The 15,000-nt window shown below is 38.6% G+C and overlaps 1 protein-coding gene across 1 annotated transcript in view; it reads left to right on the forward strand.

Annotated features, from left to right (window-relative positions):
* The first annotated feature begins 2,198 nt into the window (after window positions 1-2,198).
* Window positions 2,199-15,000, forward strand: part of LOC138050628 (uncharacterized) — a 19,844-nt gene continuing 7,042 nt past the window's right edge. The window contains exons 1-8 of the mRNA XM_068896937.1: window positions 2,199-2,412; window positions 4,732-4,824; window positions 5,448-5,558; window positions 5,989-6,261; window positions 10,502-10,531; window positions 11,117-11,442; window positions 12,314-12,455; window positions 12,990-13,082. Coding sequence (XP_068753038.1) covers window positions 2,352-2,412; window positions 4,732-4,824; window positions 5,448-5,558; window positions 5,989-6,261; window positions 10,502-10,531; window positions 11,117-11,442; window positions 12,314-12,455; window positions 12,990-13,082 — 1,129 coding nt within the window. The 5' untranslated portion in view covers window positions 2,199-2,351. The remainder of the gene's footprint in view (window positions 2,413-4,731; window positions 4,825-5,447; window positions 5,559-5,988; window positions 6,262-10,501; window positions 10,532-11,116; window positions 11,443-12,313; window positions 12,456-12,989; window positions 13,083-15,000) is intronic.

Raw genomic sequence — 15,000 nt, forward strand, 5'->3', positions numbered from 1 at the left:
GTTGGGTTGATGTAAGCATAAAACTTTTTGTAGTGACAATCAGTCCGTTTACGCAAGCAAAAAAGCTTGCGTCAGGAAGGCTCCTGCTTGCATTAAAGTAGCAACCAGGGAAACAGTTGAGTGGTCATGGCCAAGTACTTTTTCACATGAAGTAGATTAAGAAACTGATCTGTCCCTTTGAGGATATGTAACTTCACAGCAGGAAAGGGCCATTTTCAGTCTTTGGTTTTGTTATCTTTTAGTTTAGCCAATGCAATGAATAATGCATTAGTGAACGAAACCCCATCTCCCCTCCCTCACCCCCACCCCGGGAAAAGGTGGAGAATAGAAGGGAAAAGTTTGGGATTTTATACAAAATCTGGCCCGAGAAGGTGGGGCATTGCATAGCGTTTGGCAAATTTAGTTTTCCTTGAATGCTGCCTCTAATTCTATTCTTTATTTCTATCCTCCTCGGTAAATTGCCTACAAAATCAAACATTTTATGTTTGTCGAGAATTGTAAATACTGTTAAATATAAAGACACAAACAGGGTTCTAGACATTTTAAAGTTTATTCATTCTTGCCTTAAATAGATAATTGCACTAATACAAACGGCAGGTTGAAAACATAGGTCAATTCCTATAGCTCACTAGTTACAGGTTATTGTCTACCTATACAAAAACAACCCAAAGCATGGTCGAAGCTGCAAAAAAATTGACTGAGGCAATGTCCTTGGTTAATTTTTATTCCTAAATATTTAGGATGTTTTTTATAGCTCATTTAAAGACAACACTGGGATCCTGCATTTTTTTTTTTTTTTTTTTTTTTTAATGACCGAGTCGAGTGCCTCGGATTGCCTCATACTGGCTACTGGCCTACAGAACCTTCAATTTGGATAAACTTAGGCTAGCGGTATTTTTGAAGTAGTTTCATGACGAGCTATGCTGATTGGCATCCAAGTCACTTTGCGCCTTGCAAAATTCTGAAAATTGTATTCAGACGGTAAGAAAACTTGAAATTGTAGGGTTGATATAATAGAACTAAAGCCGCTTACGAAGAAGCAGAGATAGATAAGAGTCCAATTTTAGCCCTGTGGGAAGGAAGTCAAATTCAAATTTAAACTTCGTGATAGCTGAATTTGTTCGTTCTCGGAATTTCCCAGCAAATGCCACGGTTTTTAGAGTTGTAGCGTTTTCTTGACCAAGGATTGCAAGTGTTTATGTCATAACTAATTATAAAACAATATCTTCATTGCATGATGAACAGCTGCAGCATCGATCGTAAAATTTGCAATTAAATCGAGTTTATGATTGTTTCTCCAAGTTTATTCCACTAATTTAGTGTGTTTGTTAAAAGTGAGTCAGAGACTATTAAAACTGACAAGTTCACATTTAAACGCAGAGTATTTGTATTTGCCTCGAAAATACAAACCTTTCCGTGCAAATCTGAGCTTGGTCTCAAAAGATCTCGAACTTAAAATTCGCCGTCCTGTTCCCCAAGAGTACCGATAAAAATGATCGACCCCTTAGGTGTAACGTAAATAGTACATTCACTTTGGTTGGTGTTGCTACAAAATGAGAGTCTGACATGTGATAGATCAGTTCGTCCTGCTTAGTATCAATTATATGAACAGTTTCTTTCATACTTTCCTATACACCTCGCAGACGAATCGAACCGAAGCTATCACGACTTTACCGTGATTTGTGCCCCGTAAATGTTTACATTTTTTTGTTGAACTATAATTTTTTCGTTCTTCATAGTACTAATTATAATGTGATCGCGAAACATCAGACTGAAAACATAGCAGTAAAGTCGAGCAATATTGCATGAGATGTTGCTCCAAGTGTACAAATTTCTCCTTCACTGACGCATAATACTTGTAATATTGGGGTCAAGATAAATGGAGGGTGTGGTGGGGAGTTTGGCATGGTAGCTTCCCATGTCAGTTTGAAGAAAGTTTACTATTAAATCATCGCTTCGATACGGCCATGACATCATTTTCAGGTGAAAAAATAAAATGTTAATTATAAAGTTAACAATTTTCGCTGCTAACGTTTAATCACGAGATGTGATGATTGATTTTTCACGGAAGTACAGTAAATAAATCCGTTCTAAACGTTTCTGCTTTTCTGGGTCTTTCCATGACTCTGGTACATTTTTTTGTGAGAAGACAAAAAATAATAATAAATGGCCGAATCCACAAAATTCAGTGCTATTAGCTGTTATTTCAAAACATATTCATAAGGTAAACAATTTTCGCTGCTAGCTTTTAATTAAAATGGCATGCAGAAGTAATGACATAATTACTTCCCCACGCAAGAGGAGGAAGCAAATCAGTTTTAAGTCCATTCACGTTTCGACAGAGAACTAAGATGTACACCATTGTATCTCTCGTTTTCCTGATCTTATTCTCAACTCCATCGTTGTGTGCACGTAAGTATTTTTTCGAAGTTAACGCAAAGATCAACTCAAACATCTTCAAAGTGCAGTAAAACGCACATGTTTTACAGATCACATAGAATATCATCCATTTCAATTGACTATAACTGTATATTCTCTTCTTTTTAGCCATATTGAGTAATGTTTTCCTTGAATGCTGCCCTTAATTCTATTCTTCATTTCTATCCTCGTTGGTAAATTCCCTACAAAATCAAACCTTTTATGTCTGTCGAGAATTGTAAAGATTGTTAAATGTGTAAAGACACAAACAGGGTTGTAAACATTTTAAAGTTTATCGATTCTTGCCTTTAAAATAGGTAATTCAGTGCACTACTACATACGGCAGGTTTAAAACACAGGTCACATTGCACAGGTCACTCGTTACAGGTCATTGTCTGTCTACCATCCAAAAGAAACCCAAAACATGGTCGTAGCCACGAAATAATTTTGACCGAGGCAATGTCCATGGTTAATTTCTAGTCGTAAGTATTTAGGGTGTTTTAGATGTCTTAATTTAAAGACCACACTGGAATCCTTCATTACTTTAAATAAAAAAATTACCGAGACGAGTGCCTTGAATTGCCTCTTACTGGCTACTAGCCTGCAAAACTTTTAAGTTGGATAACCTTTGGCCTAACATCGTTTATAGACCTAATGAGGCCTAAGTGACCGGTAAAAAGTGACCTGTACTAGTACTTTAAACCTGTCCTAATACATACAACAAGACGCTATCAGTTCATTTGATAATACAATTCTTCTGACACATCAACCCATTTCGTAGGCTAGCGGTATTTTTAAAGTAGTTTCATGAAGAGCTATGCTGATTGGCATGCAAGTCACTTTGCGCCTTACAAAATTCTGAAAATTGTATTCAGATGGTAAGAAAACTTGAAATTGTCAGCTTGATTTAATACAAATAAAGCCGCTTATGAAGAAGCAGAGACAGATAAGATTCGGGTGCGAGAGAACTAAAATAGGTTACTATCTCACAGTCCAATTTTAGCTCTGTGGGAAGGAAGTCAAATTCACATTTAAACTTCGTGATAGCTGAATTTTTTCGTTCTCAGAATTTCCCAACAAATGACACATATTTTAGAGTTGTAGTGTTTTCTTGGCCATGGTTTGCAGCAAGTGTTTATGTCATAACTAATTATACAACAATATCTTCTTTGCATGATTTGATCAGCTGCAGCATCGATCGCAAAATTTGCAATTAAGTCGAGTTTATGATTGCTTCTGTAAGTTTATTCCACGAATCTAGTGTGTCAAATCAATCAATCAATAAATAACTTTATTAATGTGTCGGGTAGATGTAGCTTACATATACGTAAACTAATTGGGGACACCTAACTACCAGTGAATTAAAAGTTAAGAAGAAATATATTAATCTGATCAAAAATACTTTTTTTTTTTTTTTTTGTAATAAGGGTTAAAATTCGCTGTGTTTTAAAACTAGTTCCCTACAAAAAAGAATAGCTTGACATATCAGTGCCCCATAAACCCAATCCATGTTTGCTAAAGGTGAGTTCGAGACCATTTAAACTGACCAAGTTCAGATTTAAACGCAGAGTATTTGTATTTTCGGCGAAAATATAAATCTTTGCGTGCAAATCTGAACTTGCTGGGCCTGTTCCCGAAGAGGACCGATAAAGATGATCGACCCCTTAGGTGTAATTTAAATAGTACATTCATTTTTGTAATGAGGTCTGACATGTGATAGATCAGTTCGTCGTGCTTAGTATCAATTATATGAACAGTTTCACAGCTTTCATAGTATTACTTTCCTCGAACAGAAGCAATCACGAATTGACCGAGACTTGTGCCCCGTAAATGTTTACATATGGGGTTGAAAGAGAATTTTGTCGTTCTTCTTAGTACTAATTATAATGTGATCGCGAAACATCAGATTGAAAACATAACAGCAAAGTCGGGAAATATTGCGTAAGATGTTGCACCAAGTGTCCGAATTTCTCCTTCACTGAAGCATAATACTTTTAATTTTGGGGTCAAGAAAAAATGGAGGGTGTGGCGGGGAGGGTGGCATTGTAGCTTCCCTTGTCAGTTTGAATGTCGTGCGTTGCAATTATGGGGACTGATAGGAGTTATTGCTTCCCATGCCGAAAAATAATCACCAGTGACGAGGTGAGTAGTTTCTCCGATAAAGTTGTTCGTTTACGACCGCCTCTGCGTTCTCTTCTGCAAACATAATTTTCAAGGAGAATTGGTCATGTAACCTTTCAGTGCAACTAGCCAATGTTTTTTTTTTCTACCTCTCTTGAGTATGTTTGACGTTCTGTTTTCTACTTCAATCAGGACTTGATTCTGCTTCTTGTACGTTTTTAAATGCGAGAGGCTTCTGCTCCAGTGTTGATATTCAAGCTGTATGTCCTTCACACTGCACGCCTCGTAAGTATTTCACAGTTTTTATCATTGTGGTAGCGTGACAATTAGAACGATTTAGTGCCTACTCACACTGGACGCCGGATTGAGGATGCGTCGTCCGGTTTCGAGCATTACCCAAACTGGTTGGTCGCATGGACCAACATTTGATTCACTGCATTTTGATCTTGGACGAGACGCTTTATTGTCAGAGAGCTTTTTCCACTGAAAAAGGACAAACGAGTATCGGTGAGTTAGGGACAACACTGACAATAATAGAGGGCTACATGCACAACACGGACTAACATCGATTCCATCTAGAGGGAGCAGCAGTTAGCTAAGCGTCCGCCTGGTAAGCTACCTTGGGTTATATGTAGATTTTTATCTACTAGAAACTGTTTACGACCGAAGACAATTCACCATTGGAAGCTTAAGGCCTAGAGCATCGTGCTATTAAATCACGAGCTGTCCGTATCATTAGTTCGTCAATGGCCTCTGCTTGGGTTTTCCTTTCGTTCGAACATTATAACTGTAGACTTTTAAAGGGTGCAACATAATTACAAACATTGGAGGATGCCGCATTAAGACATTTTTCCATTTTATCGCAAAGCTTTAGTTCGTCAATAGCCTCTGGTTTGTTTCCATTTCAGCATGTTCGAACATTATGCCTGACTCTGGGTGCAACATAATTAAAAACATTGGTGGATGCCGCAATGACACATTTTTCCCACTTTGCCGCAAAACTTGTTTCGGATGTGACGGTACGTACAACAAAAACCGTGCAAACCCAGTTAGGAACAAAACTGCACTGAAGGTAAATGTCGACAAACCTGGGATATTATAAGACATCAGAAGGCCCTTATTATTTAATATATGATACGTATTCACGTTTCTGTTTCATTTTTCCTTTTGCTGAACTTTCACTAAGAGGTTGAACCAGACTTGGTTCGACCTCTATATGGTGAGATAAAGAGAGATCAGGGACGGAATTTAAGGTACTTTAGATATCGAATACCATGGATTTTAATTAATGGAGTGTTTTAATTCGCTTGCATGTTTGCTTTTATTTTTTTACTTTTTCAGTTCTATGCACTTCCTTCGGTTTTTTCATCATGTGAACACAAACCGCATAATGTGTATTATGCTGTTTTAAATACAGCCTCTTAGGAGTGACAGTTTGTTCTTTTGCAGTTCTTTATACGTCCTTGGGCTGCTTTATTGACCAAAATGGAAATCGAATAATGGCCACAACTTTGCATCAGGACTTTAATGATCCAAACATAGTAAAGGATTGCTCTCAGAGGGCTTCTGCAGCTGGCTTCTCCGTGTTCGGAGTGGAGGCTGGTGGCCAGTGTTTTTCGGGTGTAAATGCTGGGCTCTCTTTCAAGAAACACGGTCAAGCCCCTGATGAGGATTGCATCAATGGGGAGGGAGCCAATTTTCGAATGAGTGTTTACAAATTTGGTAAGTATCAATGGGGAGGGGGACAGTCGTCGGATGAGCGTTTATCAGTTCAGTAAGTTAAGTCCTCTCTATTACTCTTCCCTATGAGGACAAAATAATACCTGTTTTTCACTCGCGGGTTTTATCCCGTTCACTGAACAACCGATGGAATTCAATTGCAAAAACGACGTCGCACTGGCTAACATTCGTGACCGAGTGCTACAGTTTGGACGCATTTGGCCAGGAACTCGTGGGGCGGCTTCTCAGTTGCTTCAAGTTGAATTTTTGTAAAGAAAATGCATATTTAGGAACTTCAAGGTAGATTAGTAAATTTACAGAAACACAAAGAAATGGCTATTAAGAAGAGCTTTTCGTGTGTGCACGTGTGTGCACAAAATATTATTTCATTGTTTTCCCTCACCCTCTTTTCGCTTCATTAACCCTCTAATACCTGAGAATAATATAAACTCTTCGGTAACCCAAAGTGAGGTCTTCACGGGAAAATCTCAAACTGAGGCCTTCATAGAGCGAGGTCAAGGTTTGAGATTTTTCCGTAAAGACCAAACATTTGAGTTTAATGAGTTGCTTATTGTATGGCTTTTAAAAACAACTTAATTTGTATAATTCGTAATCGGCCCGTGAGCATGACGGGAGAATAACGCCTAGCATTTAGCCTATCAGAACTCGCGTTATATCGGCAACGAGCACTAGGCATATAATAAATTTTCATAATTATCCTCTTTCAGTTCAGGAAGATCAGATTTGCTCATTGGTACATTACGATAAGTGTGGAGGCCTAATGGTTAACGCGCTGGGCTCTGTATTAAGTGGTCCGAGATCGAACCCCAGTTATTGTGTAGTGTTCCTCGTCAAGACACTTTACTCTCACAGTGCCTCTCTCAACCCAGGAGTATAAATGGGTATCTGCAAGCAAATTTAATGCTGGGGGTATCCCTACGGTGAACTGTCATCCCATCTTGAAATACTCGTAGTCGCTAAATGCTCTGGAAACGGCCGGGACAAGCTCTGGCAAGATTAAAAAAATACGCACGCAATGCGTACTTGTAGTAGTGCAGTAACGTTCACAGCGCTGTATTCCATAATTGTCAATTGAGATGCGTTTTGTTTTCCAGGAGATTCAAGGTTTGTCTTTGCGTAATATGTAGCTTTAAGGTTTTGTTTTGTTACCATAAATCACGGTAGTGCCATGGTAGATATCTTAGGTAAATAGCGGGGCCCTGAGAATAAATAAATACTAAACCCCACAAAGATTGAAGAAAATAAAAGGGAATCGAGATACATTGGCTTCGAGGGTGACATGTTAATCATTTTCAAGTTCCCTTGCAACTTCTTTGCAAAAAGTTTAATCAGGTCTGAGCTTTTGACAGCTTTCCAAGACAAATTTGCGCTGAAGTTAAGCGCGGTCGAGCGGGGTTAGTATCTGAATGGATGACCTCAAAATGTACGACTTGCGGTGTCAGAAAAATAGCACCGAAAATTCTATTTTAAGGCTCAAAGATGAGTAAGGTACATATTTTGTTAGTCTGCTTTATACAAAGCAAATGTTGATGAAAAAGTAAATAAATATTGATACACAGTTTTTAGGAAGAGCAGAAGCACGTATTCACGTCGATCGAGAATGAAATATAATTTTTGCCATCAGCAACTACATTTGCGACGTGAAAACAACACAAATTTTGAACCGCTAATATACAAAATTGCCATCGGCGAAAAGCATTTTGGGAGATTTTTGCTACGTTCAATTTTTCTATCAAACTTTTTGGCAATCGCAAAATCGAAAGTGACATCAAATAGAGCGAGAGCCGTTTTCAAGTTACCTTGCATGTTTACTCGCGAAACAAAGGATTCGTCTCTGTCGAAATGATGGCAAGACACCGAGTTTTTGTTTTATTAGTTTGTTTTTTTTTTTCTTTCAAGTGTTTTAAAGATTGACAAGAAATGTGCGAATTGAACACAAAGATCACAATAGCCCATATTGCTTGAGGTTGACCATTGTTTCTGCAAAATTCAAAATTTACTCTCCTAGACGAGGTTATGATCACCAGGTAATTCCATCGTTTTGGAAATACCAGCTGCTTTATTATTCATCAGCGTCACAGATTCTTGCCAATTTTGGAGCTCAGTTTGTTGAAACTCAAGCACGCTTTCAACAGACCTGTTTATATGCGTGAGTTATCCACGCGCTACGGGCCTATTGTCACCATGAACTTACACTCTTACACTCTTACAACCCGGTGACATCATTTGTGTGTGGTGCACTTACACTTACAGTGCACTACCACAAAAATACATAATTTTTTTGTCCTGTCCGTTTCCATAGCAACGGAACAACATCTTGGAGTAGGCCTCACAAAGTTGCTTTTTTAAGCCACAGGGAGTGAAGAAATAGCAAAGAAGAGAACGGGAGAGTGCTAACAAATTGTTGTGGTGTGTTTTGAGACCAATAAAAAAATTCATTTATCTCACCAATTTGACCAAAATTTGACTGTAATCTCGCTTTAACCTTGTTGCAGTAATATATAGATTTAGCCAAGCCTAAAAGCGGAGCTCCCTGGTTATTTAATCTTACTACCTGTAGGGTTAGTGAAAATAAAAGGTTTCGAATTGTCCACAATTTGATGTTTCCGGTTGCTGCTTTAATGATTAAATCATTTTCTTTGCTTTCTTCTGTAGAAAAATTCATTGCCTAACTAGTGAAATCCATGGAAATTTTTACGCTAAAACCGAAATCGCATGAATCACAAAGCAATGACTGCGATAATGGTTTTTCGAGTGAAATTTACAGTAGAATTTACCAGTTTGGCAATGAATTTTTCTTGAAAAGCGTGAGTTTTAAAAGAAAACAAGCACACCCTCAGCAAGTGAATGGAAAAGGAAAAAAAAGCCATTTCAGAGTCAACTGCCAATACCCAGCGAATAGGAATCACGCTAAAATTAGAAAACATGAAAAAACTTTATCAGTTCAATATCAAAAAAGAGTTTAACTGATATATTTTATTCCACTTTGTCCCTGAAAACGAGATCATTCAAATTTTGATTTATTTCATTAAAACACGCCTGATTGGCTTGGAACAAGAATCGGCAAAATAAAGCAATGCAATCAAGAAAGGACAAACTTCAAACAAGATCCGTTCCAACACTAAATTACCTTTAGGTGCTTAAACAAATTTCTGAAAACACAAGCTAGTAAAGTTTCCCCCTAATTTTACGAGAACTCATTGCGACTACGTGTTTATAATATAAGGGCAAAATTTTCTTGTCACTGTCGAGGCATAACGAAAACCAGTTGGCCAAAGGGATTTAAAAAGCACTTGTTCCTTCGTTTTTAAAATAAAACAAACAAACAATTCAGCTTTATCTTCGTGTCCAAAATAGTACAGATAATTGTTATTTAATTCCAGTGGACAATAAAAATTCGAGATTCATTCCTGAACGAAGGAAAAACCGATTAAACCACTTTAAATTTTTAAAAATACGCATCCACTTAAATAACGCATCCGTAAAAATAACAAACGGTTTAGTGCCCACAAGGAAAGAATTTGTGGAGTAACTTCTTCCAGTAAGTGCAATACTGAGAGAAGAAAGCACCTCTAAGCAACTTAACAATAAACACTCCGCTTTAAGTTTATATCCCTCGGATGCTTGACTTGAATAACTGCATAGCTGCCAGTGTGGACCACAGCTATCACGATATGTCAAACTTAAAAAAAATACAGAAAGAAAACATTTTCCAAACCGTTTTCCACCTGACCACGAAAAGCATTGACTGTGTAAGAACTATAGTGGACGCAGTATGGCCGTGTAGCCGCGTCGAGTACAGAAAGCGCACGAAAAAAGAAGTCTCAGTTATGTTTCGGTGAGTTAACCTGGGTTGAGCCTGCAATCAAATCGAAAACCAGTACCTGGTCAGCGGTCAGTTTAAAAAAGCTAACCTCGGTGAGCTTTAAGCTTGAGCCCGTGATATGGTCACGTGATACTGGTAAGCGGATACCTTGTCTTGACAGGTGTCAATTGATCAAAACATGGATGTCCAATATGAAAGATGCATGCTGTATAGTAGCATTATACTGGTCACATTGGCATACATGGACGAGTGGACGTAAGGACCGTCGATGACGTCATGGCTATAGAGCCAAAATTTCCCGCATCAATGGGTTACCATATTTTCTTAACTATGGTGCTGCGCGCGTGCGGAGCGCCGCTATAATAATAATTCTTTTCTCTTCTTTTTTGCATACAGGTACTTTGCATCAAGGCTTACCAGCTCAAGGTAGTTGTGATGTATTTCTTAGCTTTAAAAAATGGCTTTACCTTAACCAGAAGGTTCAGAAGGCCCATCTAACGAAAGGAATACTCCAGTTATAAGCCCCTCTATTACCGCCGTCTTCACAAAATATGAAACGTTCTCTTTTAAAGTTCATTTCAAAAATAGACTTTCATACCCCTTGACCCCCCTCCCCGATCTAATTAGCCACCCGTCGGACTCAGCGAGCCGCTCGAAGCCTGGCGCCAGGAAGTTGTTTAAGCGCATACAAACAGAACTTTTACAGTATTTAATTAAACATATTGCAATTTGATTTCTGCATTCACCTTAGCCGTTTCGCTATTTTACCACGAGATGTTGACCTGACAAAAAAACCTGCAAACAAGGCAATGAAGATCTTGAATACATAGAAAATGTTCTTGATTATTTAGCAGATTGTAATGTTGTTCAAGGTGCAGTTGATGCCGTCGAGAGGTTTTCATAATCTCTCTTTCGGAATGATTTTCGTTGGCGACACGCTCCTCTGGAATTCCCCACAATCCCTGTTTAGTAATTTTTTCCAAGGTAATTCATTGTTTCTCCTGTACGCAGCATGTCCACAACCTCTTGGGATGGAAAACGGGCAGATACTCGATATTCAGATCACGGCTTCGTCCGAGTTTGATAGTAATCACGGCGCTTCAAATGGCAGGTTGAACTTTGCGGCTGGAGCAGGGAGGACTGGGGCCTGGTCTGCCAGGACCAGTGATGTTAACCAATGGTTGCAGGTGGATCTGCTGGGAAAACCAAAAGTTACAGCAATAATGACCCAGGGGCGAGGGGATTGCAGCTGTAATCAGTTTGTTAAGAGCTACACTATCTCTTACAGCGACAGCGGCAGCACATTCACAAGCTATCCAGAGGGCAGCCAAGCCAAAGTACGGAGTAAATTTCAATAGAATCTGATTCAACGCGAGTTATACATATCTAACTAGATGGTTTTTATAGCTGGGGCGTGACTGATCACACTGTAATAGACTAAAGAGAGCCCACGAAAGACGTTACTCAGTTTAATCATAGCTATAACCAAAGTCTTGAACCTGGTTGGTGATCAACAGGTCCTGTTTTAGAATTTATTGGACAGTCTACTCGTCGTTCCTGGTGATTTTGGACTGCGCGAGCTTTTATCGATTCAACTACTTCAAGAGTTCACTACTTTTATTCGCTACAAAGTTAGACTTTTCGTTTTTTTGCTTAAATTTTGTTATAGCTATGATTAAATGGTGACAGGACGTCGTGTCGTCCAATTTCGTCTGTAATTATACTCGCCAACCACAAAGGTAACGGCAACGCGAGAGCGTCTTCAAACAAGAGGTTTAATGACGGCAACACAATGACTGGGTACATGCTTTAGATTAAAATCTTTCTACATTTTTAGCCGTCCTCTGCAAAACACAACGTGAAATGACCAAGATCCGTGTATTTTGGAGAACCTGGACCACGACGGCTAATTTTTCGTATTTCCCTTAGAAATTATAAACGGTGTCATATTTATATATTCAGCCTGAGCAGTGTTCTAGACCGATAGGGACACAGAACAGATCTAGATAATTACAAAATTTGAAGGAAAAACATAGATTCATTTTTTAAAAAGGAATCGTTCTCGACGTCGCCGTCGGTGTTGCTAAAACTCCCTAATCACTCATATGATTACTCAGTCCCGGCTATTATTATCAATTATGATCATGGTAAGAATCTAAATGATCCGTAATCCTACGTTTAGACTAGATTTTTGTATGCAATTTAAAGGTATTCGATGGAAATGCAGATAAAGACACCATTGTCTCTCACCCTCTGTCACCGGCTATTAATGCGCGATACATTCGTGTAGAGCCTAAAACTTGGAACGAGCACATCTCCATGAGGATTGAGTTGGTCGGTTGTCACACAGGTAATTACATAAAAGAGGTTAATTTCCGATTATGGGGTAAAGGAAGGTTCTGTTTTCTTTTCCTTTTGGAAATTCCGAAGACGTTTCGATCTCGAAAAGCTACCGTGCGTTAATTTTCGAATTAGCAACATTTAAACTTGAGGTTGTGTTCCTTTCGGCAAATCCAAAAACGGATTTGTGATCTTAAAAAAAAAAAATCGCATTCCTTTCAGCAAATCCAAATCTGGATTTTGTTCTACTGAATCCTTTCTGAAAAAATATTCATTGGATTTGAAATCCTTAAATCTAAATCCAGTTTTTCGGATTTGTTACAACACATTTATCTCATTCTAAATTTCACAACATCGGTTGTCGCCAAGGCTCAAACCCTGTCCTCTCAAACTCCAACGCCCTTTGTCGAAAGAGTATTGTGGAAATAGTTTTTTTTTTTTTTTGTTTTTTTTAAATGTCGTTCGATTAAATAAAACCCAAGCCCCAGCGCATTATAAGAAAAGAATATTTTTTGATTGTTGTCATGTTTTTGTCTACATTTAGTACTGGATGATGCTTCTTGTACACATCTGCAGACGCAAGGTTTCTGTTCTAATAGTGAAATTCAGGCTAAATGCCAAAGCCAATGCCAACCTTGTAAGTAATTCACGATTTCCAGCGCAATTTACCTAGTTTGCCAATGTACGAAGTAACTGTGCGAAGCAACTGGCTTTATTATTACGTAACTAATTACTTTTACAGAAACGATGACTTTGTTTACTAATCGATGAAACCGGACGGGTTTCAGTGTTCGTTTTCTCGTGCGAGGGCCCCGTTGGCTAAGAGAAACGATGGGATGTGGGAACGAGAATGGTGTGATGTTTGCTTTCAATAGACCTCTTTGCAGTTGTGTGCTTAGTTGCCTGGCCTTTAAATGAAAGTGAGGCTGGTGTTGACCTTTTCATGACACAGACCTCCCTCCTTTTGTTATGTTAATGATGTTGTTGTCATACTAATTAATAAAAAACTACATAAGAAAAGCGGTGAGGTTTCTATCAAAACAAGGTCAACTCCAGCCTCACTTTCATTCATTGGCCAAGTAACTACGCGCACAACTGTAAAATGGACTATTGTTGTTCCCGCAAATCAGTGCGGTTTTTCCGTAAGACCTTCAAGAGGTCATACGTGCTTTGCAAGACTGCTGAGATTTGCTTCACGGTTGATGCGAAAACTGTACCCAAATAATCAGAAACGCTATTCAAATATTTTTATTCTGGTGGTCTACGATTTTCAGAAAATCTACGGTTAGCAACTTCGTTAGATGATTTGGCGGGTAAGGAAAAAATAAGACGAGCAGGCGATGTGCAATCTTTATTGGAAACAATCAGACTCAACAGACGTGAGTCTTAATATTTACAATCGAAATTGTGAATTATAGATACAATTAAAACTTATATATGATGGAAATTATGAGAACTAAACAAATTTAAACTACAATAAGATACATTAAGATATAAAGAGGGACAATCAAACATGATAGAATTTAACTACACAAATTTAGAAAGACATCTGTTTGCTTCGACGGTATGAGAGAGTATGGCGAAGGACGGGGCTCGAGGCAGACAGGGTTAATTTCATGAAGGCACGCAATCATACAAATCACGTTATAGAGCAAGCAAGGCGTGACTATTATTTCAACCTTATTAATGAAAACGATTGTGATCAAAGAAAGCTTTTCAAGACGGCCAGTGCACTGCTAGGAGGATCGTCACAGGAAAAATACCCTAAGCACTCTGACCCTACTTTGCTTGCTAATTATTTCGGGAGATTCTTTGTACAAAAGATCCATGTCATTCGCTCAAAGCTGGATAGAATTGACTCCTCATTGAATCACCCTCACCATTCGATCGGAAGTAGCATTCAATAGTATTTGTTTGCTGGCACACCCTTCAATAACTTGCAGCCAATATCGTCTGAAGGTATCAAAAAGCTGGTGCTGAATGCCCCAAACAAGACCTGCGACAATGACCCTATACCTACCACGATTGTTAAAGACTGCATTAACAAACTCCTACCGACCATTTCCAACATGGTTAATCTTCCTCTCAGTAGTGGTCACTTCCGGACATTTGGAAAGGAGGTTTAGTGAGACCAAAGTTAAAGAATGCCAACATGGATCTGATAAAGAAAAATTACCGGCCCGTCAGCAATCTTGCTTTCCTTTCAAAAACACTGAAAAGGCAGCTTTACTACAAATCTCCGATCACGTGTCGTCCAATCAGATCTGTTTCCGGAATTTCAATCAGCCTACCGAAAAAATCACAGTACGGAAGCTGCCTTACTGCGCATGTGCAACGACATACTTGTCAACATGAACAACAAGTCACATTATTAGAGTTCCTAGATTTAAGCGCTGCTTTCGACACAGTAGACCATGACATATTACTGCGGCGCCTGGAATACAAATTTGGAATTAAAGATCAAGCAGTAAAGTGGTTCAAATCCTGTCTGTCGAATTGATCCCAGCGTACTGTAATCGGCAGTGCAAAGTCAGACAGTTTTGATTTGAAGTTTG

Source organism: Montipora capricornis, chromosome 6 (genome assembly GCF_036669925.1).
Source record: "Montipora capricornis isolate CH-2021 chromosome 6, ASM3666992v2, whole genome shotgun sequence".
Classification (NCBI taxonomy): domain Eukaryota; kingdom Metazoa; phylum Cnidaria; class Anthozoa; order Scleractinia; family Acroporidae; genus Montipora; species Montipora capricornis.